Raw genomic sequence first — 27,758 nt, 5'->3', positions numbered from 1 at the left:
ATTACTCCAAATACATCAAGTAACACACCAAATGAATTTAGTGATTGGAATTGTCTATCCTTGTATTATTTTGAGCCTGCAAGCATGCAACCTACATAATATAATAGTGTCTGAAAGGGTCGGCATAGACAGGGGTGTATTTGTGTTAATGAGGTGGGATGATAAGCACGATGCTCGCTGGTGCTTATTTCGCAGTACAGGCTCTAGCGCAAGGCTTTAGACTGGCACACAGTCTTCTCATCATGCTTAGGGACAACTATAAGATTTGAGTAGTGACATTAACATTATATGGCGGAGAACTGAAGGTAATGGTTTCACTCAAGTTATGTGAATGTTTTTAAAACTCTTAACCAGGTATTTCACACCTAAAAAATATTCTGAAAACACAAGTTTTCAGCCATTTTCACTCTTCTAATAATACAATTTAAAAATGTAATATGCAAACACAGCTACACATCTACCCACAGCATATTCTTAAATGCTTTTCATAAACACACACCACTTGTATATCTTAAAGGTTTTAATTTTTTTTTTCTGAAACACTGCACACTGCATGTGTGCCCAGGTAAGTGGGACCCTTAAGAATCAAATTTCTTTTTATTATAACAGTAAAAATTCAACATGTTATGTAGGTATGTAAACAAAACACTTTATAAAATATGTATCAAATTTTTAAATAAAAGAAAAGTAATTGCATTACTGATGAAATATTTCCATTAAAGTAATGGAAATATTTTTTTTACTTGTAATTAGTTACACGTTCCATCATTTAAATGTAACCGAGCCCTATTTCATTTTTTTCCTGTACTTTTACCAACACTGGCTATAAGTATGTAGATAATGTTACAAGGATACCTAAGGTCAGGCAACGACACAGGCCAGTCGGCCCGGCGGTACGCCGGCCAACGGGAGTCCAGGTAGCACCCGTCCCACTGCGATAATCCGATTCGGAGCGGCGCCTCTCTCACTGTCTCTGGAGGGTTTGGCACTTTCCTAGAGCCCCGTCTGCATGAAGAGGCGTTATAAGAACGCCACTGTTCTCAGAGCCTCGAGTATTAAGAGGCCACTCCAGTGTTTCAGGGGCACTACGCAACCCACGTTAACCTCATAAGATTCAATGCTATTTTCATTTTGCTTATAAGTAATTAACTAATATAGATTTCAAAATGATGCTTGCTTGATATGTAAGACAACGATGCTCTTATCAAAGCCCCTTTATTCAAAAACGTGCATAAATTATGGTTCAAACCAAGACAATACACTTATCCGTATTAGTAAAGATTAGTATAAAACCATAATTTATGCACGTTTTTGAAGAAAGGGGCTTTGATAAGAGCATCGTTGTCTTACATATCACGCAAGCATCATTTCGAAATCTATATTAGTTAATTAGTTATAAGCTAAATGAAAATAGCATTGAATCTTATGAGGTTAATGCGGGTTGCGTAGTGCCCCTGAAACACTGGAGTGGCCTCTTAAGTCGGGGATTCTAACGAATCAAAACTTCGGAGGGCTACGGGACTGGTGAATCCTTGGAACAATGACATTAGTGGCTCCTTGGTGAGCAAAAGCGGACGACAAGCGACGGGCTTCGTGAGCAAAGGTTGGTGCGTTGGGGACAGAAGCACCCGGGACTGTGTTGCGAGTGCGACGGACAAATGAGAAGTGCAAGGCATTGTGTTGGAACACAGATGGGCAGGAAGAGACGAGGTAAAGAAAGCTGCTGTGAGTTGAGCTCCAGTGAGGAGAGTGAGTTGTAATGAAAAAGTGATTAATTTTTGGACAGACATTTATAGTGTTGTAATTTAATTAATAGTGTAAATAAAAGGTAATAAATAAAACTGTACTTAATTAATTGAGCTATCCTTTTCAGGCCTGTTTTCCCACTTGTAACAATAATATACCATTCAAATTCAAAAGTTCACAAAAAATATATATATACATATTTTTATTCTTTGCATAATGTAAAGAAATGTTAACAAAAATTTCTGCAAGACTTCTAGTAAACATTAAACATATTTATAGTTAAGTAAATGGCTTCACATATATCCATTATATTTAATGTTCTTTAGTTTGTTGGGTTGTAGTATGTGATATGGAAATATAGACGTAATGTATGGTTTGATAAATTAATACTACAAATAAACATTAATAGCAAAAATTTTTAAATCATCAAACCTTTTAAAGAGATATTACGCAAAACTAAAGGAATTAAAAACAAGTAGTTTTAAGGAGAAGTAAGGTATACTAATCACTCGATTGATGCACGCTACAATCTACCTTTAAATCTCAATCCCCTTAGAAATTAAATGTGCTGGAGTTTCCATATCGAAGTTAGTATTCATTTTGTTGCGGGAGTTTTGTAAATTAATAGTGAAATTGTGCTTTTTTGTGCAGCAACATTTGTGAGGCTATTAATTCGAATGACTCAATCTTTTCGTTCAAGCTGATAACCGGTTAGGACCTGCTTTAGAATGTTTTTTTTTTTTTTTTAAATCAAAAATGGTGAGTAATTTTCGAATTTTATACATCATGTCTGCGAAATTGCAGCAAAAAGTACCAACATTCTGCTTTATGAGATGGGAAAGGACCATGTACGACTGGGATGGGGGGGGGGGGGGGGTGTTAGAAAAATCATGTAGACAATTACTGTCTTCTGTCTCATTTTGAAAGTGAAGTGTTCAAAGTTTTATTAATTTGCACCCGAATTTTGTTATAGACATATAACAGATTTGAGGACACTTTTACAAAAATATATGCAAACCAAAAACTTTTCAATTCAGAATGTTAAGTGCTGTAAAAATTTTGAGTAGTAAATTTTTATTTTTATTTTGTGAAGAAAAGGATTTGCAGATGATTTACAAAAAATAAAATGTGAACAAGAGGATGAGGATTGATTAGATTCTAATTTGTGTGTATGCACACATTTATTTTGAACAAGTATTGAAATTTTACCAAGTTAGTATCACAACTGTACTTTTAGAAGTGGATGGGGATGAATTTCTTTTTAACATTAGATTCATCCAATAATTTATTTCCTCATTTTTTGTCCAGTTTGCAACATTTTTCAATAAAATGAACCAAAATTCTGCTATAGAGGATAGGAATGATAGATAGGGGTGATTTTTAATATTTTGTTTTGAAGAACAGCAGTAGACCTACTAAATGAATCCTGACAATTGTGTTATAAGATAATTTTTAAGTGGTGATTAGTGGTTTTCTTGGCTATTAATGCTTATAAAGTAATGGTATAGATATAGCTTTCCATACCGATACGCTTGATATATCCCCAAATCTTTATGAAACCAAATATATACATGTTTATGACCCCACACCTGGTCTGCTATCTGGAAAATTTAAAGTCTTAAGGGCATGCACATTATAAACATCATGTAAAACATAAATCCTCAAGTTTGTGACAGGAAAATATCCAACATGCCATTAAGGAACTTATTACTAAACACCTGAATACATATAAAAGCTGCATTATTGCTTCTTTTATCATGATACATTACTGTTTTTTAGTGTTTGTATGTTCTATAAGAATGTATATTTTCAATTTTTCATGTGTTAGTGAGCAGCAGTGAATAAGAGACCAAACCTGAGATGTTCTTTTATAACTGCTGTTGGATGCAAAATTCAAGAACTCAAGTTTTGAACTCTCAAGATTAAACTTACCATTTGAATGTGTTATATGTAAATGTGTAATTTCGAAATCTAGGGACAAATTAGGTAAACAATGCTTTACTATTTTTGTATTGATTATTTTAATTTGCATTTCATTGTTTTAGTAAAAAGGACTCTGGATGAAAATGAATACTTCACTTAATAGTTCAAATAAAAATAAATTTGTAACTAACCAAAGCATTTATGGCTGAAATGTCACCTCCATGGCCTGTCACTACCCCTAAGTATCTAGATTATGAGAATAATAACTTTAAACTGGCTGTACAAATCTATGGTATATAACATAAAATGGCATGTGATACTAACTAGAAGTTCTGTATTATAAAGGTCATAATTTTACTGAGACTATTATCTAAGCAATTTTAACTTCATTTACTGTTCCTTGTTTCAATGTCACCTCCATGGTACAAATAGAAGTTCCTTAAAAATCCACTAGATTGTGTATGGATGCTCAGAACCCATGTGAAAAAAAAACCTTGAGTAACCATCTTGTATAGTGTTTCAGTAAAGACAGGCAGGTATGTGTTTGTATTGTTTTATTTAAGAGATTCCACTTGATTATTGAGGAGTAATTTTATTTGTGGTCACCTCTATAGCTTTAATAAATCTTGTTCTTTTCTTTTAAAAAAAGGTTTGCATTACAGTTAGGTTGAATAACATGTTATTAAATGAAATCCATGATAATGTGGTTGAGTAAGTTTTAGGTTAGGTTGTGTATAAAGAAAACTTCAAAAATGCCACCTCCATATTCTTAATCTAGCATGGAGGTGACACAATAATCATGGAGGTGACATAATGGGCTTTGAATTTTACTTTATCTGTATTCATTTCCAAAATTTACTATAGTAGACACAGGCATAGGCATTGTTGTTATAATCACTGTTCTCTTAATTAATTTCCTGATTTTGATAGTCACTTGAAGGAAAATTGTTATTTTGGAGAATAGTATCAGTTGTGTGCTTTCAAGGTATAGTTACAACAGGGTTCAACAAAGAGTCCATATCTTGGCGACATGACTAACTGGCATGTGAATATTATGAAATAGATAAAAAAAAAATATTTTGCTATAAAACTTTGAATTTTCTTAATTGAAATAATACAATTTTGCTGACCAAAGTAAATAATTGTAATTTTAGTTTTTTATTATTGTGTCAAAATTTAAAAATTGTTTAATAAATGGTTAAGTTGCAACTCATAGTTAATATTTTATGCAGGTACAAAGTTTGTGTCTGTGTTTGTAGTCTACATATGTGCAAATAATCATGGATTATTGAAGTTAAGCAACATAAAATGATGTATTTTTAATTTTTTGGTCCAGAATATAACACATTAAGCTTTGAAATACTGCACAAAAAGTTCCTAAGCTAATGTTTACATTATTTTCAGAAAAAAAACATGGCACGGAAGAAAAAAATATCTGAGAAGGATTTAGCAGAGGTTAAGAAAAAAAAGAAAGAAGCAGAAATGGTACGAAGAAATAAAATTAGGGATAATCCAGTACTTGATGAAGAGTTCAAACGAAAAGAAAGAGAAAGGTATCACAAAAGAAAGGAGGAAGGGAAAATAAAAAAAATTTCAGACTTAAGTGAGAGAGGTAAAATACAGCAAAGGAAAAATTGGACAGAGAGAACGCGGCAGCACAGAATCAAGAAGCAGACAAATGAAGCTCACGGAGTTTTAGACTGTGGTACTCCATCATTAGATATCACAGAATCTACTAACAGAGCAAGAGAGTTAAATGTTTATTCTGCAGGATCTTATAATGACGTACTAGGAAAGCTTGGTTCTAGGAGGAAAAACCTAGGCCGCAAAAAGGTGTTAAGGAATAGATCACAGGCTTATCGCAAAATAAAAAAAACTAGAGGGAAAACTGAAAAGGCTATCATAAAGTGCAGCAAAATAAAAGGCAAAATACTACAGACTACGTAAACAAAAGGAGAATAATGAGAGTCCACGAACTAAAGTTAGAGAATTTCTGAGTGGCGAGAAAGTCTCTCCTAAGGTAGTGAAACGCTTGCAGTTTGGAGAGGCACTCACTACACAGATAGCTTACAACTATAAAGAACACAAAGAGTCGAAAGCTCGTCAGATTTTTGCTAGAGTTCTAAGTGGAAAAATTATTAAAAAATATACGTTCCTTTCTCACACCCAGCAGTTTCTCTCACACAAGCGACACAAAAAGAATACAGGGAAAAAAATTACGGATGTTTTTTGTAAAGAGGAAGTATGAAACTAAAATTTCATTGCATGTGAAAAACGATGTTATTGCTTTTTTTGAGAAAGATGACGTTAGCAGACCAGAAGCAGGAAAGTACATCATTACAAGAAGTAAGGTTAAAAAGCAGAGAAGAATAATTAACAACAGTTTAATTGTGCTACATGAACAGTTCAACGAATCACATGCTTACAACATTTCTTACTCTACATTCTGCTTCTTGCGTCCATTTTGGATCACTCCACCCAATATACATAAGCTGAATTCTTGTTTATGTGCAAAACATGAGAATTTTGTCATGATTTTTGAACGTTTGAAGTATCTCAATGTGATAAGAGTACACAAGGCCAGAAGATTTGAGTAAGGAATTAATCTGCAATGACAATTGCGACAGAGAGAAGTGTTTGGAAAGGAAATGTAATGACTGCAAGAATAAACAAGTAGTAGCAAAGGAGTTTGAAGATGAGGAAACCACATACCAGCAGTGGTATAGGAGGAAAGAAAATATTTGTGATAAAGGGAAAGAAACATACTGTGTAAAGGTCCAGAAAGAAACTGTTTCTACAAATGTCAAAGGATTATTTAATTTGCTTGTTGATTCATTACCGAATTACATGGGACATCTTTCTAACATTAACCATCAGCACAAAGCAATTGATGACTTGAAGAAGAATCTCAAATGTAATGATACTCTCATTCACGTTGATTTTGCAGAAAATTATGTGTGCAAATATGGAAAGGAAATACAAAGCATGCACTTAGGTGGATCTCACCAGCAAGTCACACTGCACACATGTGTTTTGTACTACAGAGACAATGATTCACAGTCTTTGAAAATACTACCAGTTTGTACCCTGTCAAATTGTCTGAGACATGATCCCAGTTCAATATGTGCATACCTTACACCAGTACTCAAACTCGTCTCCAGTTTTGTGCAACCTATTGGAAATATCCACTTCCTAAGTGATTCCCCGTCGACTCAGTACAGAAATAAAAAAATGTTATTTTTTATGTCCCATTACCTTAATGAATTCGCTCAAGAATCACTAACATGGAACTACAGTGAAAGTGGCCACGGAAAAGGGGCTCCAGATGGAGTTGATTTAGGGCCGAATTCAGAGAGCTCTTTCGACGGTTATCCACACACCGAAAGGCTTTTCCATTGAAGCTGCTCGGCAGAGACGTTTTTCAGTGGTTGGTTGAGCCAACCACTTGAAAGTGAATGTGGTCTGAAGCTCATTCGAATGCATGTTCAGTTGAAAATTGGCGGAGCAGTTGATGGTTTTAATATATAATTCCCACATAAAAACGTGTTCATGTATGATTGTAATTGTTTAAAACATTTTTGTCATATGGCAGATATGTAAAAATATGTTTTGGAATTAAATATGCGTTTTTAAAGAAATCGTTTCGCCCGCAAAGTGTGCATCAGACACGTGTTTTGTAGCGATGGCAGAAGATATGGATGAATTTCCAAATCACATTGACGAGGTTTTTGAATTTTTTGATGATCTTAAAAATGAAAATCCAGTTCCGCGAAGGTATATAAGAAATTTAGCAGACCCGTTTTATTTTTGTCGGGATCAAGAGTTCGAAACACAATTTTTTTTCTTTGTAAGAAACTGCATCTGTTTTTTTTTTGTTTTGTTTTCGATTACGGTTTTGTGCTTTCTCACGAGATCAAAAATAATCACTTTTTCATCTGGAGAAAACACTATAATTTTAGGCAACGTATCCATCTTAAGAACATTTCTCAACCTCGTGTAGGGTTACCAGACGTCCGGCAAAAGGAGGACATGTCCTCCTTTTTAGGTATGTATTTTTTTGCGTCCGGCCGGATTTTCCTTAATGCTCCAAAATGTCCGGCTTTTTTATAAAGTGAGATAATTCCTGCAGTTACACTCTGGGCAAAGCGCGCGCTGTCCGCAGAGTCATCCCACTAGTAAGTAGTACTATGACAGCTTGACAGGTAGCAGCACATGCAGAAGCACGTGTTTTTAATATGCTGTATATGCGTAGTTTGTTTGATTCTTTATACTGAAACTGTATTAAATGCAAAAACATTGTAAAATATTGTACTCCATTGTAATTAATTCATGACTTTTTAAAAAAATATATATATATTGTCCTCCTTTTGCGAGATGAATGTCGTCCTTTTTTTTATTATCAGTGTCTGGTAACCCTAACCTCGTGTCCAATCCAAACAAAATATTATTTTCAGCGGGAGAGCAAACAAAAGACAATCGAAATTAAATAGGGCGCTTTTCCACACACACTCCAAGTACTTGATCTAAGAAAATTTTTGTGCCATGTTGCCAGATCTTCACTGAAAGTGGATGGGAACAAGCTTTCAGCTGGCAGTCATTCGAAAGGCGTTTTTAAAGTATGAGAGGTATAGAGTCTGCCAGATGAATGAGAGTTGGATGCGCTTTCGAAGGTCAACTCTGAATTCGGGCCTTAGTATCATCGTTTTTTATTACTGAGTGCCTTAAAACAACAGTTTAAAATAATGTTATTTTGCTTAATACTATAGGACTACAGGATACTATTATTTATGATTATATGATTACCCCAATTGAAAATTTTGTCAATCCATGTAGTGTATTGTCACCTCCATGTAGTGTATTGTCACCTCCATGGCAATTTGCGTTACCTCCGTTACTTACAATATTTTTTTTGTATTTTTTACTTAAATAGAAAGAGTTAATTTAATTCTATGGTACTTTTGTGACAACCAATAAATGCTGATCATAGAAATACCACAATTTCCCTTTTTCTTGAATTTTTAATTTTAAAAATTTAACAACTACAATTTGTCCCTTGATTTCGGAATGACCCACATATATAAATTAAGTTCGACAGTGTGCTAACAATTATTGTATATTTATTGCATGCTACATGTTGCAGTTCTTATGCACCAACTGCTTATCTAGAACAAATTATGAACAAAATATGATAGTGCTGGTTGAAAATTGTCTTATGAAATCATGTATAGTTAAATATATCTGCACAGTGCACTGAATAAGCCAGATAACAATGGTGATTGTTAAACAACACATAATGAATACTTATCTTGTTTTATGACTCATGACCCACAAGTCATGGTTGTACACAAAAAAATTGTGTGAATATTAAAAATTACTGAGAAGTAAATATTAGTGTAATGTTTATAATTGCAACTGTAAAGAAGTCAATAGGTTAATAATTTTGTTAAGACTTTAAAATGTTCTATGTGCCTGAGTTCTTGATGTTTGTAAAATATTGCAGTGTGCTGTGGGCGCACTGCTTCCGTCACATCTTATTAATTACGTGATGTCTTTTTTTTGTTTTCTTTCACCTGTGAGTGCGCCGTCCCTTGAGCGGAGTATTACCCCTCCTTTTCTCCCTCCAGTGTTGACGTCAACGTGTCCCCTCTCTAGGCGCTTGTGGTGCGCGGAAGGATTTTGCTTGTCGCTTGTAACTATGCATGTGTGTGTTCTTACGCCGGACTAATTTCCTTAGAGTATAAAGGGGCTGGGCGCGCTCGCCTCGTTCTTAGATAGTACATTGTTCTAGTGCGAATAGTTTGTCGCGGGTGGTGGGTCCGGTCGCCGGTCATGGGTGGGTGAGTGTTGGTGTGTAGTGGCTTGAATTCCCCTTCGCTTACGTTTGGCCGCCACGTTCAAAATTCTAAATTTTTCTTTTTTCATTTATACTAGTTCTTGTCCTCGGCGCCGCCCATGGCCGGGAATCCGGCCCGCTCCCGTCTTAGGAGGATATGTACATTTTGCACTATCGGGTTTCCTTCTGTTGCGTCTCTCGTATACTTAACATAGAACGTACCTCGCTTCCTTATATTGTCTGCTTAGGCTCACTATGAAAATGTGCGCGATGCGCCCAACCCCTGCAGAAACACTGTTCCAATATATACGTTGTTAGAAGTAATTAAAGACACGTTTCTGTGACATTAGTAATATTTACGTATGTACTTAAAAATCTGTAACCACTGTTGTATAACCGAACTAAATTATACGCCCCACACGCGCGTGTACGAAGTTAGGAGTAGAATTAAGTATTCAATGTTAACCTTAAGGTAGTACTGTTTGACATATAAGACTTCTCGCCCGTGTAGCGAACACATATTGTAAGAGACACGGTTTGACGACTACGGTCACGCTCTACTCAATATTGTACTGTTTAGCTTGTTGTAAACTTTTGTATTCATGGAATACTTATGTATACCTTAATTTTATATACCTCCCTTTTGATGAGTTGGGATCTATTAAAAAGATACTTGAAATCTTTCTTGTATATGAGTAGACTAGTGGTCATCCCTTAATGCACAGTTACCCTTACACCAAGATATACTCTATTTATGCTGATTGATAGCCGTATGCTCCTCCCCGGCGGGTTGGAAAATATCACGACTATATGGGAGGGGTCTGGGATACTTGCTTTAGTAAACGTACATCGTGGTATGTTTCAACCTGCGCCACTCTGCTTACTTGGTGAGCAGCAACGTAACATTAGCTTAACAGGTGACCACTAGATAGGTAGTGTAATGGCCAGTTCCTCAGCCGCCCCCGCCGTCGGGTGGGTTTACACTTTGCGTAGAGAAGATTTGTTGGATTACTTGGGTGATCACGGGCTGGAAGTTGGGGAATCCGAGACCGTACGCGAGTTGCGCATACGTGTAATTGCTCACGTGCGGGAAACCGCAGCCGCTGCGATACACCCTCCTGTCGGCGTAGCACTTGAACCCAGAGCCGCGCCCGTATTTAGTCAAAAGATATTCCTGTCTGCGCTTAAGACCCTGCCGCGCTTAGAGGGAAATGTCCCGGACGCGGTTCTAATGCAATTAGCGGAAGCTAGCAGGATATATAACCTGAAACTGGTGAGCGAGGCCGATTTTCTCAAAGCCTATTTGAGTAAGTGTAGCGACGCGTACGTTTCGCTTCTCAGTGAAGCTATCACCGCCGGCTCTTCCTTTGACGTCTTTAAGGCAAATGTTTTAAAATTGGTTTGCCCGCCCAGAGTACTGGAAACGTGTAAACGCAAATTCGTTTACCGTTTTCAGCGGCCCCACGAGTCACTTTCAGACTTCATAAACTCTGTTAGTCTTTTCGCAGAAGCGCTAGATCTCGGACTCCCGGAGGAAAGTTTAGTGGAAATCATTTTGGGGAATGTATCTCCGTCTACTCTGCAACATGGTTCGATGCTCTCAGTCCCCACCACCATGTTGGAGCTGCGCGCTTGGAGCGTAGAAATTCAAAACAGACTTGTAGCGCATGAATGTTATGCGAAAGAATTTCCCAGTGCGCCCGGGTTGAGTAGGCGCGCCGTGGTTCCGTCTGGGGACCATGCATCCGCAGGACAAGTTTTTCGCGCGAGAGACCTGAATCCGCGAAGCCCCAGTGTAACTCGCGCAACTCACGCGGCGAGTGTAAGTGCACCCGTCACGCAGCGCATGGCCGCTTCTGCTCCACCTATGGAATCTAATGGGCCGGCGCCCCGCAGCGGTCGTTATCGGTGCAGTAATTGCACGAGATACGGACACCTCATGTCTGATTGCACTGAACCCGTTCGTGACGTCAGCCAGCGTCTTTGTTTCCGCTGCCGCAGCCCCGGCCACTTTCGTGACCAATGTCCGGGAAACGCCGGAGGACCGCGCGTGTAGGGATGCGTTGCAGCCCCAGTGCTGACGGTAATTTCTCGGTGCAAAATTCCCTGCTCTTTGCTAATGTGTTCCTTTTTGGATTTTCTATTTTGGCGCTCGTAGACTCGGGGGCTACTCACTCTTTAGTCAGTGATAAGTTCGTTGAACAACTCCGACAACGCGTCCATTCGAGGCATTTTTCCATTAGCGAACACGCTCGCACAAGTATTTGCTTGGCTGATAACAAATTGCTTCATGCTACGTCTCTTCTAAATCTACATCTTAAAATAGACAGGTTTTCATGGCGGCATTCTTTTTTGATTGTGCCTAACGTTTCCCTTCCAATGATTTTGGGATTGGATTTTTTAGGGAGAACGCGAGCCAGGGTGGATTTTGCCAACCGTAAAATCAATTTTGGTTTTGAACCCCTTTTCGACGTGCCCTTGTGCTCGAAAACCCTTTCGCGTAATTATGTGCTTCAAAGCGATCAAGTTACGCCTGATACCGCGGAGGATAAGATTCTGCAGGATCTCCGTATGGAGTTCCCGGATGTCCTTACGAAAAGAATTGGAAAATGTGACTTGCAGCCGTACAAGTTCTATTTGAAAGACCTGGAACCCGTTAAGTCTAAATTTTTTAAGCCTAACCCCATATTGATGACTAAAATGAGAGAAATTCTTGACAAACTTTTGAAAGCCGACGTCATAGCTCCTTCAACTTCCAACTACAGCACCCCTACCTTTTTAAAGGTTAAGAAAAACGGCGTAGACTACCGCATTGTTCATAATTTTATTCCCTTAAATAGGAAAATAATTAACGATAATTTTGGTTTGCCCACCGTAGAAATGGCCCTACAACAATTGGGAAAGAGCAAAATTTTTTCCGTTATCGACCTCAACAATAGCTTCCACCAGTGCCTCATAGACCCTTCTTGCAGACCCTACACGGCCTTTTCTACCCCTTGGGGCCAGTACGAATATAAAAGAATACCCATGGGAGTAAAGTTTGGTAGTCAGGCTCTTAGCCGGGTCCTCGACCACATTCTGCGAGATGTTAAAATGGTTTTTGCCTTCAACTATATCGATGACATCATCATCTATAGCAATTCCTTTGGTGAACATATGCAGCATTTGCGCGAGGTTTTTTTGCGATTGCGCGGTGCAGGCCTCACCGTCAATCCCGAAAAGATTTCGCTGGCGCAAAAGTCCGTCAGGTTCTTGGGGTATGTGATTGCCGAGGGTACGTTGTTGATGGATCCGGACAAGGTATCCCCGGTAGTAAACTTCCCGCGCCCCCGGAACTTGAAGGGCCTGCAGCGTTTTTTGGGATTATTGGGGTACTATTCGCGCTTTATACCCAATTTTGCGCGACTGTGCGCGCCCCTGAATTCGCTTCGGAAGAAACACGTCCCCTTCACATGGTCAGAGGATTGTGATACTGCTTTCAATAAATTAAAGGCAGTCATAGCGAGTCCCCCAGTCCTCATTCTACCCGATTTTGATAAAAGATTTTCTCTACATGTGGACGCTTCTTCTCTAGCTTTGGGCGCGGTGCTTAGTCACGAAATCGCCGGTTCCTTCAGACCCATTGCCTACGCCAGCCGAACTTTGTCAGATGGGGAGAAACGGCTCGGTACATACGAGAAGGAGGCCCTTGGGTGCCTCTTCGGCGTAGAGAAGTTTCACTCCTACCTCGAAGGGTCCGAATTCGACCTGTATACGGACAACCAGGCCCTTAGTTGGTTGTTTAACCACCCCAACCAACTGGGTAAGTTGGGCCGGTGGATTCTCCGCCTATCCCGATTCGACTTCGTTATCCGACACGTAAAAGGAACTGAAAACGTAGTCGCTGACTCGTTATCACGGATGTTCAATCCGGAAGAATTTTCTGTTGATACCCACCTTTCGGAGGACGATAAGCTCACTAGCCCACTTGTCGAGGCTCACGTGAATACAAGTAGAATCTTTCCGGAATCCTACGTTAATGTTAAAGAGCAACAGTCTACAGATCCTTTTTGTAGTGACATCCGTCGCCAAATTAGTGCCGGCGCCGACGTACCCTATGTTTTTGAAAACGGTGTCGTCTTTTACACAGGGAAGTCGGGACGAGCGCGTAAAATGTTAGTACCTGTTTCACTACGCCCCCTGATCCTTAAATACTTTCACGGCTCTTTTCTGGGCAGTCACTTCGGCATCTCGAAAACGTTTCAAAAAATTTCCGCTCATTTTGCCTGGCCCAATATACGCGGCGACGTACATCAATACGTGCGCGCGTGTCATGATTGTCAGGTTTCCAAGCCCCCCTCTTGTGGGAAAATAGGGATGTATGCCGCTGACCCTCCCGTGGCCCCCTGGCACACCGTGCACGTCGATATATTCGGGCCGTTAACCCGGTCTACGCTGGGGAACAATTGCCTATTAGTTCTAGTTGATATTTTTTCAAAATTCATTATCCTACTACCTCTACGGAATTTCAAAGCAGCTACGATAACTCGCGCTCTTCGGACGCGAGTCTGGCAGATACTGGGAGCCCCCGCTATCATCGTGTCGGACAACGCTTCTTATTTCCGCTCAGCGGAATGGCAAGCCATGTGCATGGAGTGGGCCATGAAGCCTGTTCACTCCAGCGCTTACTTCCCCCAGGGGAATATGTCCGAAAGGGTGAATAAAGTCCTAAAAAGCGTGTTCACAGCTTATTACAGAGAAGATCAGACTCTATGGGACCGAGACATCGAATTTATTTCGATAGGCCTCAATAGTGCTGTTCATTCTGCCACTGGGTTCCCCCCCTCTGTCCCGTTTTTGGGCCGCAGTTTCGCTCACCCTCTCCTTAATATCTGGGGACTCCCTCCCGCAGATGAGGCTTGGGACCCTTCAGCACTCGAAGCTATCGTAGATTCCGTGGCAATTAATTTGCAAAGGGCCAGGGAACGGGTTTCCGATGCGTACAATACTGGCAGACATCCGAGCGATTTTCAAGTAGGCGACCTTGTTTTGGTACGCAATTTTGCGCTCCCCTCAAAGATTGGGAAGCTGGGCTCTAAGTTTATCCCCCCTTTCGTCGGCCCGTATAGGATCTCTAGGTTTCTGGGGGCCAACACGGTGCTCTTGGCTAAACCCGGCACACGAGGGCGTCTGAGGAAAAGCCACGTTAGCCACTTAAAAGCGTATCATGCTTAACAATAAATCGTTTATAGTATAGTACACGCGCGTGTTCCAAAATTTTTTTTTGTAATCTTGTAATTCTGTAATCTATTACGTACGCTTGGTTTTGTGGTTGGCGTGTGGGGTTATAATCCTTTTTCAATGTATACTTGTTGGTGGCTTATGTGCGTTAGAGTATGAAACAACTTTGGTGTATCTTCTGTATCTTTTTAGAGTTTCTTATTTATATTTATGGATATGGCAGTAAAATATTGTTGATTTCTCTTAAAGATTGTGTATTAGTGTTCCGCTTATGCGCCAGAACAGTGAAGTTCTCTTTCCCCCCTTCCGATACTCCGACTCAATTCGCGTGTGCTTCGCTTCGTCCCCCCCCCCCCCCCCCCACCCAGCCTGCGCTTCGACTTGTCATCGCCGATCACCTTAGCCGACGTGCTACGGGAGGGCTGGGCCCGCCCCCCCCCCTCGTACGTCACCGCCTGAGATCCACGCTTCGCGCTTTTCCCCCCCCCCCCTTCCCCTTGCCGCAGTCTTCGCAGTACCGTGCCCGCCATCGCCGCCGCTTACTACTGGTGGTCCCGGATGCTGGAACTTCGGACGCTTGAAGACGCGCCTTTGGGGTGAGTCAGTTGCTACTCCCCCATCGGCGCACCGCACGTACTCCTCACATTGCATCTCTCGTCAACGGCGTGAGGCGTGGCGAGTATATTGATAACTCTGATACCCGACTCAACAACTACATGCTCCGAGTCGTTGACTGCGCTAACACTGGGAGCCACGGCATTGTTCGGAACGCAATCGTGTCGAAGGAAGGAGCACAGTGCGCTAGTTTGCCGCCGGCGCCCTTACACGAGATGCGGGCACGGGACGTCTTCTTCAAGATCATCGTGCCCCCCCCCCCCCCCCCCCCCCCCCGTTTGGCCGCCTGCATGTCTGCGATTGCCGACGTCTACACCTTCCAGCACTTGTTTCGTCAGGGGTGTGTTCTCCCTTAAGCGAGGGTGGTTGCAGTGTGCTGAGGCGCACTGCTTCCGTCACATCTTATTAATTACGTGATGTCTTTTTTTTTGTTTTCTTTCACCTGTGAGTGCGCCGTCCCTTGAGCGGAGTATTACCCCTCCTTTTCTCCCTCCAGTGTTGACGTCAACGTGTCCCCTCTCTAGGCGCTTGTGGTGCGCGGAAGGATTTTGCTTGTCGCTTGTAACTATGCATGTGTGTGTTCTTACGCCGGACTAATTTCCTTAGAGTATAAAGGGGCTGGGCGCGCTCGCCTCGTTCTTAGATAGTACATTGTTCTAGTGCGAATAGTTTGTCGCGGGTGGTGGGTCCGGTCGCCGGTCATGGGTGGGTGAGTGTTGGTGTGTAGTGGCTTGAATTCCCCTTCGCTTACGTTTGGCCGCCACGTTCAAAATTCTAAATTTTTCTTTTTTCATTTATACTAGTTCTTGTCCTCGGCGCCGCCCATGGCCGGGAATCCGGCCCGCTCCCGTCTTAGGAGGATATGTACATTTTGCACTATCGGGTTTCCTTCTGTTGCGTCTCTCGTATACTTAACATAGAACGTACCTCGCTTCCTTATATTGTCTGCTTAGGCTCACTATGAAAATGTGCGCGATGCGCCCAACCCCTGCAGAAACACTGTTCCAATATATACGTTGTTAGAAGTAATTAAAGACACGTTTCTGTGACATTAGTAATATTTACGTATGTACTTAAAAATCTGTAACCACTGTTGTATAACCGAACTAAATTATACGCCCCACACGCGCGTGTACGAAGTTAGGAGTAGAATTAAGTATTCAATGTTAACCTTAAGGTAGTACTGTTTGACATATAAGACTTCTCGCCCGTGTAGCGAACACATATTGTAAGAGACACGGTTTGACGACTACGGTCACGCTCTACTCAATATTGTACTGTTTAGCTTGTTGTAAACTTTTGTATTCATGGAATACTTATGTATACCTTAATTTTATATACCTCCCTTTTGATGAGTTGGGATCTATTAAAAAGATACTTGAAATCTTTCTTGTATATGAGTAGACTAGTGGTCATCCCTTAATGCACAGTTACCCTTACACCAAGATATACTCTATTTATGCTGATTGATAGCCGTATGCTCCTCCCCGGCGGGTTGGAAAATATCACGACTATATGGGAGGGGTCTGGGATACTTGCTTTAGTAAACGTACATCGTGGTATGTTTCAATATTTATTGTAATAACGTTTAAGAAACTGTACAGTTAAGTGAAAACAAAAATTTGAGGTATGTGAATCACTTTGTTGCTTGTGTGTAAAAGGAAAGTATTGTTTCTTTCATGTAGTATATTCAAAATTTGTAATTTATTAAAATTGCTTATGTCACCAATTACTGATTATAATTTAAATAAAAGTACATATATTGATATGTGAACATTATTTTATTAATTAAGTATTTCAACAAATTAAAAAATTAACAATTGTAAAATGTTATAGTGTACTTTGAAGAAATGTATATATATGCTTAAGATAAATGATACGTATTTACTTAACCCAGCCTTCAATTTTTGACGTGATAACGTCTAATAAATCGATGAAGGCCGGCTGCACGCACGAAAAAGTGTCCCACTACGGATGTCCCACTACGGATGTAGCCTGTTTGCTCATTGTACGCATGCGTGGCATCTCTCTTCCACTCAATTGGAACCATCGATTTGACTTTTCAATCATATTTTCGTCGTTTGAATTATTAATATTATGTAATTTAACGATTGTCCACCGATTTTCAGCACAATCGGTACGGTTATTTAAAAGTAATGTTGAATATTCAAATACGTTTTGAACCAACAATGGTGTTGTACAGTTACACATAATAATTCAAATTACACCCGGGATCTTTTGCACAATGTTTTAAAAAATATTGTAACACATTATAAATAAGTTTGGTGTATTTGGGATGTGTATTTGTTATAAAATCGTGTTATAAAAACGAAATAAATATTATTCCCCTACCGTGAGCAAAATTTTTATAAATATGTATATACCATCTGAAACAACTGAATTTCATGCATGGCCTTGTGGCCTGGCGGTCAGCACCGCTAACTTCCAATCCAGGGGTTGTTGGTTCGAATCCCGGCAGCTGCAGAAATTTTTTTTGTACTTGTAAAAATAAATACGGCACACGCAACATTTCAGAAGTAATAAATATATTTGATTTAATGAATGCAAATAAAAGTAAATTTATTAATTAAACTGTACATTTCATTTCACTCCTTTGTATCCATACAAAATAGTGATAATTCAATAACAATTATTCAATGATATTCATAAAAGTATGCAGCGGTAGATTTTATCATACAAAAGATAGAAAAATTAAAACAAAATTTCTTCCTCAAAGAATATAATATTTTTAATGCCTAACTGGTTTGGTTGCAAAAACCAATTACGGCTCAGTCTCAGGCCGAATATGATATTTCCTTTTCTTCTGGATCAATCATTTCATCAATGTTTTGTTATGACGTTGTCACGTTAAACTATCGTCCGTAAACCGACTTTACAGACAACCAATTTTTTTTTTCTAAATAATTATTTCTTCATTGTTAAAAGTTTCGTAATGACATGGTATTTGCAATCTTGAATTCACTTGCATATTGCATCGGCATATTAAATACAAATTTATATATCGTCCACAAGGAAGAGAGTAGATTAAATTTAATTTTTGACACGGACAATGAATTTAATAATATTAAATTGTATAGCAAGCAAAATATTCAACTCAAATATTTTTCAGCAGAGTGAGAACAAAAAAATTATTCCTTGGTCTTGGTACCAACTCTATAGTTACCATTGGCCAGAGGCTCCGAAAAAAAACCTTGTTGGTGAAATACTCCATGTAAACCACAGTTTGGGGGCTTTCAGAGGCCCGGGGACAACTTGTACAATAATTTGCTTGGTAATAAAATTTTTAATTAAAAATCTATAGTAATTAAATTTTTAATTGAAAGTCTATACCTGTAGAAAGGTCCCTATGTATCAGCTACATCGTTACCATTGGCCAAAGGCTCCGAAAAAAATCATGTTTGCGAAATACACAATAAAAACAACACTTTGGGGGCTTTCAGAGGCCCTGGGACAACTTGTACGATAATTTGCTCGGTAATTAAATTTTTAATTGAAAGTCTATACCTTTAGGAAGGTCCCTATGTATAAGCTATATTGTTACCATTGGCCAAAGGCTCCGAAAAAAAAATCATTTTCGTGAAATACTCCATTAAAACCACACTTTGGGGGCTTTCAGAGGCCCTGGGACAACTTGTTTGATAGTTTGATCGGTAATTAAATTTTTAATTGAAAGTCTATACCTTTAGGAAGGTCCCTATGTAAAGCTATATCGTTTTCATTAGCCAAAGGCTCCGAAAAAGAATCATGTTTGTGAAATACTCCATGAAAACCACACTTTGGGGGCTTTCAGAGGCCCTAGGATAACTTGTACGATAGTTTGCTCGGTAATTAAATTTTTAATTGAAAGTCTATACCTTCAGGAAGGTCCCTATGTATCAGCTATATCGTTTCCTTTAGCCCAAGGCTCCGAAAAAAATCATTCTTGTGAAATACGCAATAAAAACAACACTGGGGGCTTTCAGAGGCCCTGGGACAACCTGTACGATGGTTCACACAGTAAATTTAATTTTTATTTATAGTAAACATATGCATGTAGGTCACCCTGTAACTGCTCTAACGTTATAACTGCTCATTCTCTTGTAAAAATATTAAAACTTGGTTGGAATTTGCCGTATTTGCGTGGAATGACTTTGGCTGCTGTTGTCCCAAGCACTCTGTCCCGGGCGGCTGGATAGAGTTGGCGGATAAAACTAAGTTCCGCTCAGTAACATCGGTGGAGCTTAAAATGCTACTTTCGGAATTTATTTTTAAGGGATAGCCCTCACTAGTTGGGGTTTACCCCTACCAAGATTGTAACAAAAAGAAAATAAGAAAATAGTGTAATTAATAACTACCAAAAACTACGCATTATGAGATAAATATAACTAGTAACATTGCAAATTCATAAATGTTTACAATGAAAACAAAAACACATAACCAAAAAAAAAAAGCATAACATTTACATCAGTATAACATGTAATATGGTTAAAAAAAAAAAAATAAATAAATTTTTTACTCACTTCTTTTATTCCTGGATACTTTTTCTTCGACTCAATTGCAATATTTTTCAAATCATTTTGCAACAATTCCACAAATTTCTGCGCCACGTCGCTTGAAGCAACTGTGCCAACACTCGACATTTTCACAACAATGTAAACGCATTAATTTTCAAGTTAAAGAAATTCATTTTAAACTGTAACTAAATTGTTATTCATTTTGTTGATATGAAATTCCTCAAATTTTTCCAACCACTTCACCTATGCCCTTCACGGGCTTTTCAACTTCAATGTTATGATTTCACGATGTGTTCGGTTTGAAATGCCAAGTTGCTTTTTCCACGAATTGCACAAAGTACACACAGTGCAAAATAAAATTAAAGTGCATTAGTCAAAAGAGAAATATTCAAATTAATGTTAAGAAGTAGAAAATTATAATCAACGTAAAAAAAAATTCAAATCAACATTATACCCTTGGCCCAGTGGCCTAGATCCGGGGGGGGGGGGGGGGGGGGCGCCAGTGACACAAAAGTTGCCCTAAAACTTACACACCTGGAGCCTGGCTAACGGTGGACGATGCGGCCGTAACGTCACGGGATACGTATGCACACCCACTACCTGACGTGAGTTGGACAGAGCATACTTGCTCCTTTCCTACATTCACAAAGCACACAGTTGTTGCTAGAGGTGGGTCGAAAAGTATCAACATGATATTTTGTAACTGATACACGCCTGTATCAGGTACTGCAAACGAGTACACTTGAAAAATATCAAGTACTTTAGTAACAGTTTTTGAATTCGCCTAGAACAACACCAAGTGCCAATGTGCGCGTGCGCAGAACCCGATCGCAGATGACGGTCACTTGGGCGGAGCTTGTGAAAGGGGAGAGAATGGCACGACGAATAAGGGATAAAGGGAAAGAATGTAGGGGAGAAAGCGCAGGGGAAGGCGTTGAAGGAGAGGCGCAGGGCAGAGCGAAATTGTTACGAGTCGTTTTGTTTATTGTCCCACATCAAAGTATGCTCAGTGCGCATTGCGTGCACCGTCTCGTTCAATAATAAAACTAATGAAATTTTAATATTAAAAAGTACATTAATACAAGATATAATATTTATATTTGTGCACCTAACAGCTATGAAAATGCAAATAAATTCTCAGTTGACACTATAATAACAGATGTAATCAACATATGGACTTTCTTTTTTCGAAAACAATTAGTAACTAGTGTTTTCATACATTAAAAGATTACGATTTTATCAAAAATTAAAAATAAAATAAAACAGATAGGTACATTAGTGAGCATACTATATCAATAGACATTTGAGTTAGGTACATCAGGCAGATATCAGTGCCAATATCGATAAAAAAAACAAACACTTTGCAAGTTCAGTCACTATTTAACAAATAGTATTGCATTATAACTCAGTTTTTGTTTACACAAATTACACTTAGCAAACTCATTATTTTCCGTGAAAAAATTCCACACAAAAGTCTTTTTCTTGCACTTATCCATTCCTTATTTCACTATAAAGATACTAACTACAAAGCATGACAGCCCGTAACAATGTACATGGAAATACTGTTGAACTGATTGATACTGGCTGTATCAGGCGGGCATGAGAGTACAAGGTAGAGAATGACCGGGCGTGATAAATAATGTATCAGAGATACCGATACCTTTTTATGCTGGTGATAACGGCACGGAGGATGTGTAACCTGTAACGAGAATGCTGATACCACGTTGCTTCCTGGGACCGTTACTACTCCATCTGATACAAATGTATCAGATATTTGTAACTAGTACATTACTGTATCAGAATCATGTTGGTACTGATACCGAAAATTGTTGTAACAACCCACCTCTAGTTGTTGCCAAGGACTTGATGGTAACAGTACAGTGCCAGTGCATGTTGGGTGCGTTTGTCTGCTGCAGTTGTAACCTGTATGGTGCCTTCCATTGTTCGGAATTTTTTCAGCCACAATGATTTGTGAATTACTCAGGTATAGTGCCTTTGCTGTTACATAAATATAATTAAGATATTTCTTTGTAAACCAGACTTCTCTGCTTGTTCAGTCGATCCGCCTTATCCGCGGACTTCACATTCGCTCGTACTTGACCATTTTAGTTAAAAACAGTTTACACCAGGGCCCTGATTACGGACTTTCACAATATTCCCATTCTGAATGTAATTTTTAAAGTAATTCAAAATAATTTTAACTGTTCCATGTTCGTGCCACCATTCAATGATGAAAGTATTGCATGCATGCAATATGCCACTCGAATAATTGTTATTTGTAGAGGTGGTGATTTATCGCGGAGAAATTAGCTATTTGCTGGACTGCAATATGCTGTGCAAACTGAAAATACACGACTGACTGTGCAGCAAGAATGCCACTACTACAATGCAATATGTCTGTGCTTGGCCATCAAACAATTATGTAATGACAAAACGCCCATTTCCAGATAAAACATTAAAAGTAAGCTATGTTATTTTGAAAACGATGCCGGCTTGAAACATTTTTGCGATAAATCATTATATCCAATTATTAACTTATATAATTAATAAAGTTTTTCCTTTCTGTACATTTAATCCTTTGACAGAATCTACCTAGGTTAGTTAGAAAAATGTTTTTCGCTTATGAATCGAGTACGAGGAATGTTCTTGATTTAAAAAAGTAAAATGAGACCTAGCATTGCAGTAATGCGATGCTTGCGTTGCCGTCGCCCGGGTTCTCGTGTTCGAGACACGGCGGTGTTCCTAGCGGGAAGGCTGTTCTCTTGCGGGGAAACGTGTCCGGGAGGGCGCCAGGCTAACGCGGTTGTTAGCCACGATGGAGGGTCGTGAGGTCCGAAGGCCCCTGCGTGGTCCACTAGGAACGGCGGCGGTGGTGATGATTTTAGGGATCCCTAATGCCTGTTGCCCCACTGGCCCTACACAGCATAGGACGCTGATCCCTAACTGGATTGGTGAGGTTCAGAAATAACGTACACGGCTTTGCACTGTCGTTCACACGTCGCGCATGGAGTGTGCGGAGTGGACTTTTAATTACGTTGGCAAATTACACTTGCAATTACATTCACACAATTTTCCTACATAAAGTACACTGTCAATTATACACTAGGCGCTCTGACGCGCCGTCACTAACGTTACGTCCTCACGCCAGTCGCGGTTGAGGGAGAGTGTTTGATTAGAGTCGGCTAATCCCGTAATTGGTGAACGGCGACGCGCGGGCCTACCTGTGTGGACCGCGGCTCACTATTAAATTAAGAAACGTTTACGATTAGCTGTAGCCAGTGCCTGTGCACTTGGCGATTAATTAAAAGTCTGTGGTGGCGGGAGTCAGCCCGTACCGTATATTGCACGGCCCCACGTAATGCATTGTGTGGGGCGTGTTAAGTTTACGCGGCTGGGTTAGGCCCTACACCGGAAAAGGACCGGGCGCACACGGGGAGTAGTTAAAAAAGGTTTCGGGGTCTGACTATAGTTACCAGATGGAAGGTCGATGAAGACAAAGAGATGATGGCTCCCCATGGGACGTGCGTCCGTCCCGGTCCGCGAGTCGCACTGTACTGGCGTCTGGCCCTTGCGCGAGGGGAGGGGTGAGCTCCCTGTCGTGCCAGAGTTTCTAAAGTTCTGTTATTTGTAAACAATTATATTAATAACAAAATGTAAGTGGCTCTAAATTCACACAATAAAACTTAATAATTAACTTAATATATATCTATGTTTTAGAAATGACATGTAACAAGTTTGTATAAAATAAGTTTGAATTATCAGAGTCACACTGGAGACTGTTCGTCGCTTGATGACTGCTCCAGTGGCGAATGATATGTGCTAATTTGGGGCGGTTTGAGTTACGTCACATATTACACTATTGAATTCAGGCTGAAGGCCACAAGGGGTGCACTCACAGCTGTTTTAGTAGAAAACTACACGTGAGTGGCCCGGGCACTCCTACGTCGCACTTGTGTTGCACGGTGTTGTTAATTCAAAGTGGCGGGTTCATTAAAGTTTAGTAAATTTACAGTGTACATGACTCGGTTTGTCTTGCCGATTACGTTAAGGGCGTTGATAATACCTAAGTCCCGCAGCGCTCCTCTGACTCGGGTGGGCCATGGCTAGGGGCGTGTTCCGTTAGCGGGGTCGGATACTGGCGGTTGCAGGTCGGGCTTTAGGGTGGCCTTCGGTCGGACGACGTCAACGTTTACATTCTTCTAACTATTACTGTGCTTTAAATTATTTTCTCTGGTTCAACATAAGATTTATAACACACTACAATAGAATTTTATTGTTTGTTTCAATTGTTTTATTTAAATATATAATCTGAATAGGTTCAAAACTTCTACAAATTCCATTTTTCTTTATTTTTCCAGAAACAAATTTTGGACATTTCGTTATGGATAAAGAAAAGCGTAAGTGCCAGGTTTATATTTCAAAATTCTTTTCAAAAAAAAAACAATGCGCATCAACATCTCATGATACAGAACACTATACGAATGCAGTAGCTTCAGATACAGATGTTATGCATGATATAAATACGAATGTTACTGCAACTCAGAGCATAGATGCAAGATATATTTCACATTACCTGAACAGACCGTTGAATTATCACGAGAGAGAGGAAGTTTTGAAAAATATTTGGGTGCCTCCACAAACCTACAAATTTCCTGCAACAGAATGTAGAAAAGGAAGCTGTACAGAGCAAAAGCATTTTCTGAAATTCCAGCATAATTGGTTAACTCGGTGGCCATGTCTATGTTATTCAGGTAAAGAAAATAGGGAAAATCGTAAGTTTTGTGTCCTTATTCAAATTCAGGAGCTGGAATCAACTTACAAGAACTTGGGATTTTGGGGGGGAAAAATTTGATTGTTGGAGGAAAGCTACTGAATCCTTCTCAAAGCACGAATCTCTCTAGTATCACATTGGCTGTGTTGCTGATGCGGAGCACTTTCCGGCTGTTTCATCCAGTCCTACATAATTTTCGGTACAAAACCAAATTGACAAACAGCGTGCCAAGCAGATCGAGGCAAACAGGAAAGTTATAGTCCCGATAATTGAAGCAGTCACATTCTGCGGAAGACAAGAAATATCTCTCCGTGGTCACAGAGATTCGGGGATAATCGTTTTTGGAGAAGAACCTGAAGGTAATGAGGGCAATTTTCGTGCACTTCTACGATTTAGAGCCAGAGGAGATGACAGCTTAAGAAGTGGTCTTAACAACCCCGGAGAAAATAACAAATACATCAGTCCAACAATTCAGAACGAGATAATTGATTCGTGCAATTCTGTGCTTCTTGCAAAGATAGTTGACTTGGTCAATGAAGCAAAATGCTTTGCTGTATTGGCTGATGAGACAGCTGATATTTCTGGTGTGGAGCAAGTGTCCCTCTGTGTTAGATATGTAGACCTAAAAGAAATGATGTTAAAAGAGGACTTCCTGCAATTTGTCAGTACATCAGATTTCACAGGTAAAAGACTTTCAGAACTGATTTTATCAAGTCTCACATCATTTGGAATTGATTTACGATATCTTCGAGGGCAAGGATATGATGGAGCAGCTGCGATGTCAGGACGGTTTAATGGAGTTCAAGCACATGTGAAGACCAATCACCCTACAGCTATTTATATTCGTTGTGCAGCTCACTCCATCACACTTGTAATTAATTTCAAAATGTTGCGAAGTCCAGGATATTCGAAATTGTATCGGGATTATTGGAAAGATACATGACTTTTTTATTCACCCAAAGAGGAAACCTGTTCTCATTAATGCCATACAAGAAATGGATTCTGACCATCATGCTCGAACACTTAAGAGAAATTGTGCAACCCATTGGATTGAACATTATCATGCTGTGAGTGATTTCTGTGAGCTCCTGGAACCAGTAGTAGAATCACTTGATCAAATGATTCGTTTGCAAGGCTCGTCAGATACATCACAGCAAGCAGCAATTCTTAAAAGTGCCATTCAACAGTCCAATTTTTTGATATCTCTGATGATATTGAAAAAAGTATTCAGCATTGGTTTGCCATTCAGTAAGTATTTACAGACAAAGAATATTGACCTGAGAGAAGCAGTAGATATGGCTCAGCTGACTCTTCAAGAAATCCAAGTTTTGAGGTATGAAGCAGAAAACCATTTTCGTATCATTTTCGAAGAAGCGAAAACCATCGCAGATAAAAATGGAGTGTTGTTGAATCTACTGAGAACCACGGGCCGTAAAAACCACAGACCAAATCCCCAAGAGTATTCTGCATCCCCAGAAAATTATTTCAGAATCGCTGTGTTTATTCCTTTCTTGGACACATTCTTAATTGAATTAAACAGTAGAATTATTTGTCATTATTCACTGCTGAAAGAATTCCATACAATCATTCCTGGTGCTACAGGTATAGACTCTTTAGAAGCGGACTCTGAGGAAGATATTTAGAAACTTCTTAGTTTCTATCAGTGGGATCTGAATGCCCCAAATTCGACCATCATAGCAGAAATCAGACTCTGGTATAGAAAGTGGCAACATATCGAGAAGAAGCCTCAGAATGCCATGGCTGCATTAGTGCAGTGCAATCGTGAGACGTTTCCGAATGTGTTTGGGCTACTTCAGATATTAGCCACACTGCCGATATCAACAGCTTCTGTGGAGAGGTCCTTTTCTACCCTTAAAAGGATCAAGACATATCTCCGAAACACAGTTTCTCAGGTAAGAGTTGTATTTTAACACTTTTTTTTATAACACTGTGTAGTAACCATTGCTGTGAAACTCATACAGTTCAGCTAAAAAAAACTTTTGTGTGTATTTTTCAACTGATTCTGCCATTCAAGTGAATAATATATAGGAGAAGGACATTGCTACAGGACAGTGGGTTTTCTAGGGAATCTCCCATTTCCTCCAACTCCAGCATTCCATCATTGCTTCATATACACCTGCCGTCGCCCGGGTTCTCGTGTTCGAGACTCGGCGGTGTTCCTAGTGGGAAAGTTGTTTTCTTGCGGGGAAACGTGTCCGGGAGGGCGCCAGGCTAACGCGGTGGTTAGCCACGATGGAGGGTCGTGAGGTCCGAAGGCCCCTGCGTGGTCCACTAGGAACGGCGGCGGTGATGTGATGTTAGGGATCCCTAATGCCTGTTGCCCCACTGGCCCTACACAGCATAGGACGCTGATCCCTAACTGGATTGGTGAGGTTCAGAAATAACGTACACGGCTTTGCACTGTCGTTCACACGTCGCGCATGGAGTGTGCGGAGTGGACTTTTAATTATGTTGGCAAATTACACTTGCAATTTATTACATTCACATGATTTCCCTACATAAAGTACACTGTCAATTATACACTAGGCGCTCTGACGCGCCGTCACTAACGTTACGTCCTCACGCCAGTCGACGTTGAGGGAGAGAGTTTGATTGGAGTCGGCCAATCCCGTTAGTTGTGAACTGCGACGCGCGGGCCCACCTGTGTGGACCACGGCTCGCTATTAAATTAAGTAAAGTCTTCGATTAGGTGTAGCCAGTGCCTGTGCACTCGGCGATTAATTAAAAGTCTGGTATGGCGGGAGTCGGCCTGTGCCGTATACTGCACGGCCCCGCGTAATGCGTTGTGCGGGGCGTGTTAAGTCTACGAGGCTGGGATAGGCCCTACACCGGAAAAAAGACCGGGTGCACACTGGGAGTAGTTAAAAAAGGTTTCGGGGTTTGACTATAGTTACCAGATGGAAGTTCAGTGAAGACAAAGAGATGATGGCTCCCCGTGGGACGTGCATCCGTCCCGGTCCGCGAGTCGCGCTGTACTGGCGTCTGGCCCTGGCGCGAGGGGAGGGGTGAGCTCCCTGTCGCGCCAGAGTTTCTAAAGTTCTGTTATTCGTAAACAATTATATTAATAACAAAATGTAAGTGGCTCTAAATTCACACAATAAAACTTAATAATTAA

At 40.0% G+C, this 27,758-nt stretch overlaps 1 protein-coding gene across 1 annotated transcript in view; it reads right to left on the bottom strand.

Annotated features, from left to right (window-relative positions):
• Positions 1 to 20,150, bottom strand: part of LOC134529113 (protein MON2 homolog) — a 102,764-nt gene extending 82,614 nt beyond the window's left edge. The window contains exon 1 of the mRNA XM_063362867.1: positions 19,858 to 20,150. Coding sequence (XP_063218937.1) covers positions 19,858 to 19,977 — 120 coding nt within the window. The 5' untranslated portion in view covers positions 19,978 to 20,150. The remainder of the gene's footprint in view (positions 1 to 19,857) is intronic.
• Positions 20,151 to 27,758: the final 7,608 nt, after the last annotated feature.

The sequence above is a fragment of the Bacillus rossius genome, chromosome 2 (assembly GCF_032445375.1).
Source record: "Bacillus rossius redtenbacheri isolate Brsri chromosome 2, Brsri_v3, whole genome shotgun sequence".
NCBI classification, from domain to species: domain Eukaryota; kingdom Metazoa; phylum Arthropoda; class Insecta; order Phasmatodea; family Bacillidae; genus Bacillus; species Bacillus rossius.
This window is presented reverse-complemented; position numbering and strand designations above follow the sequence as displayed.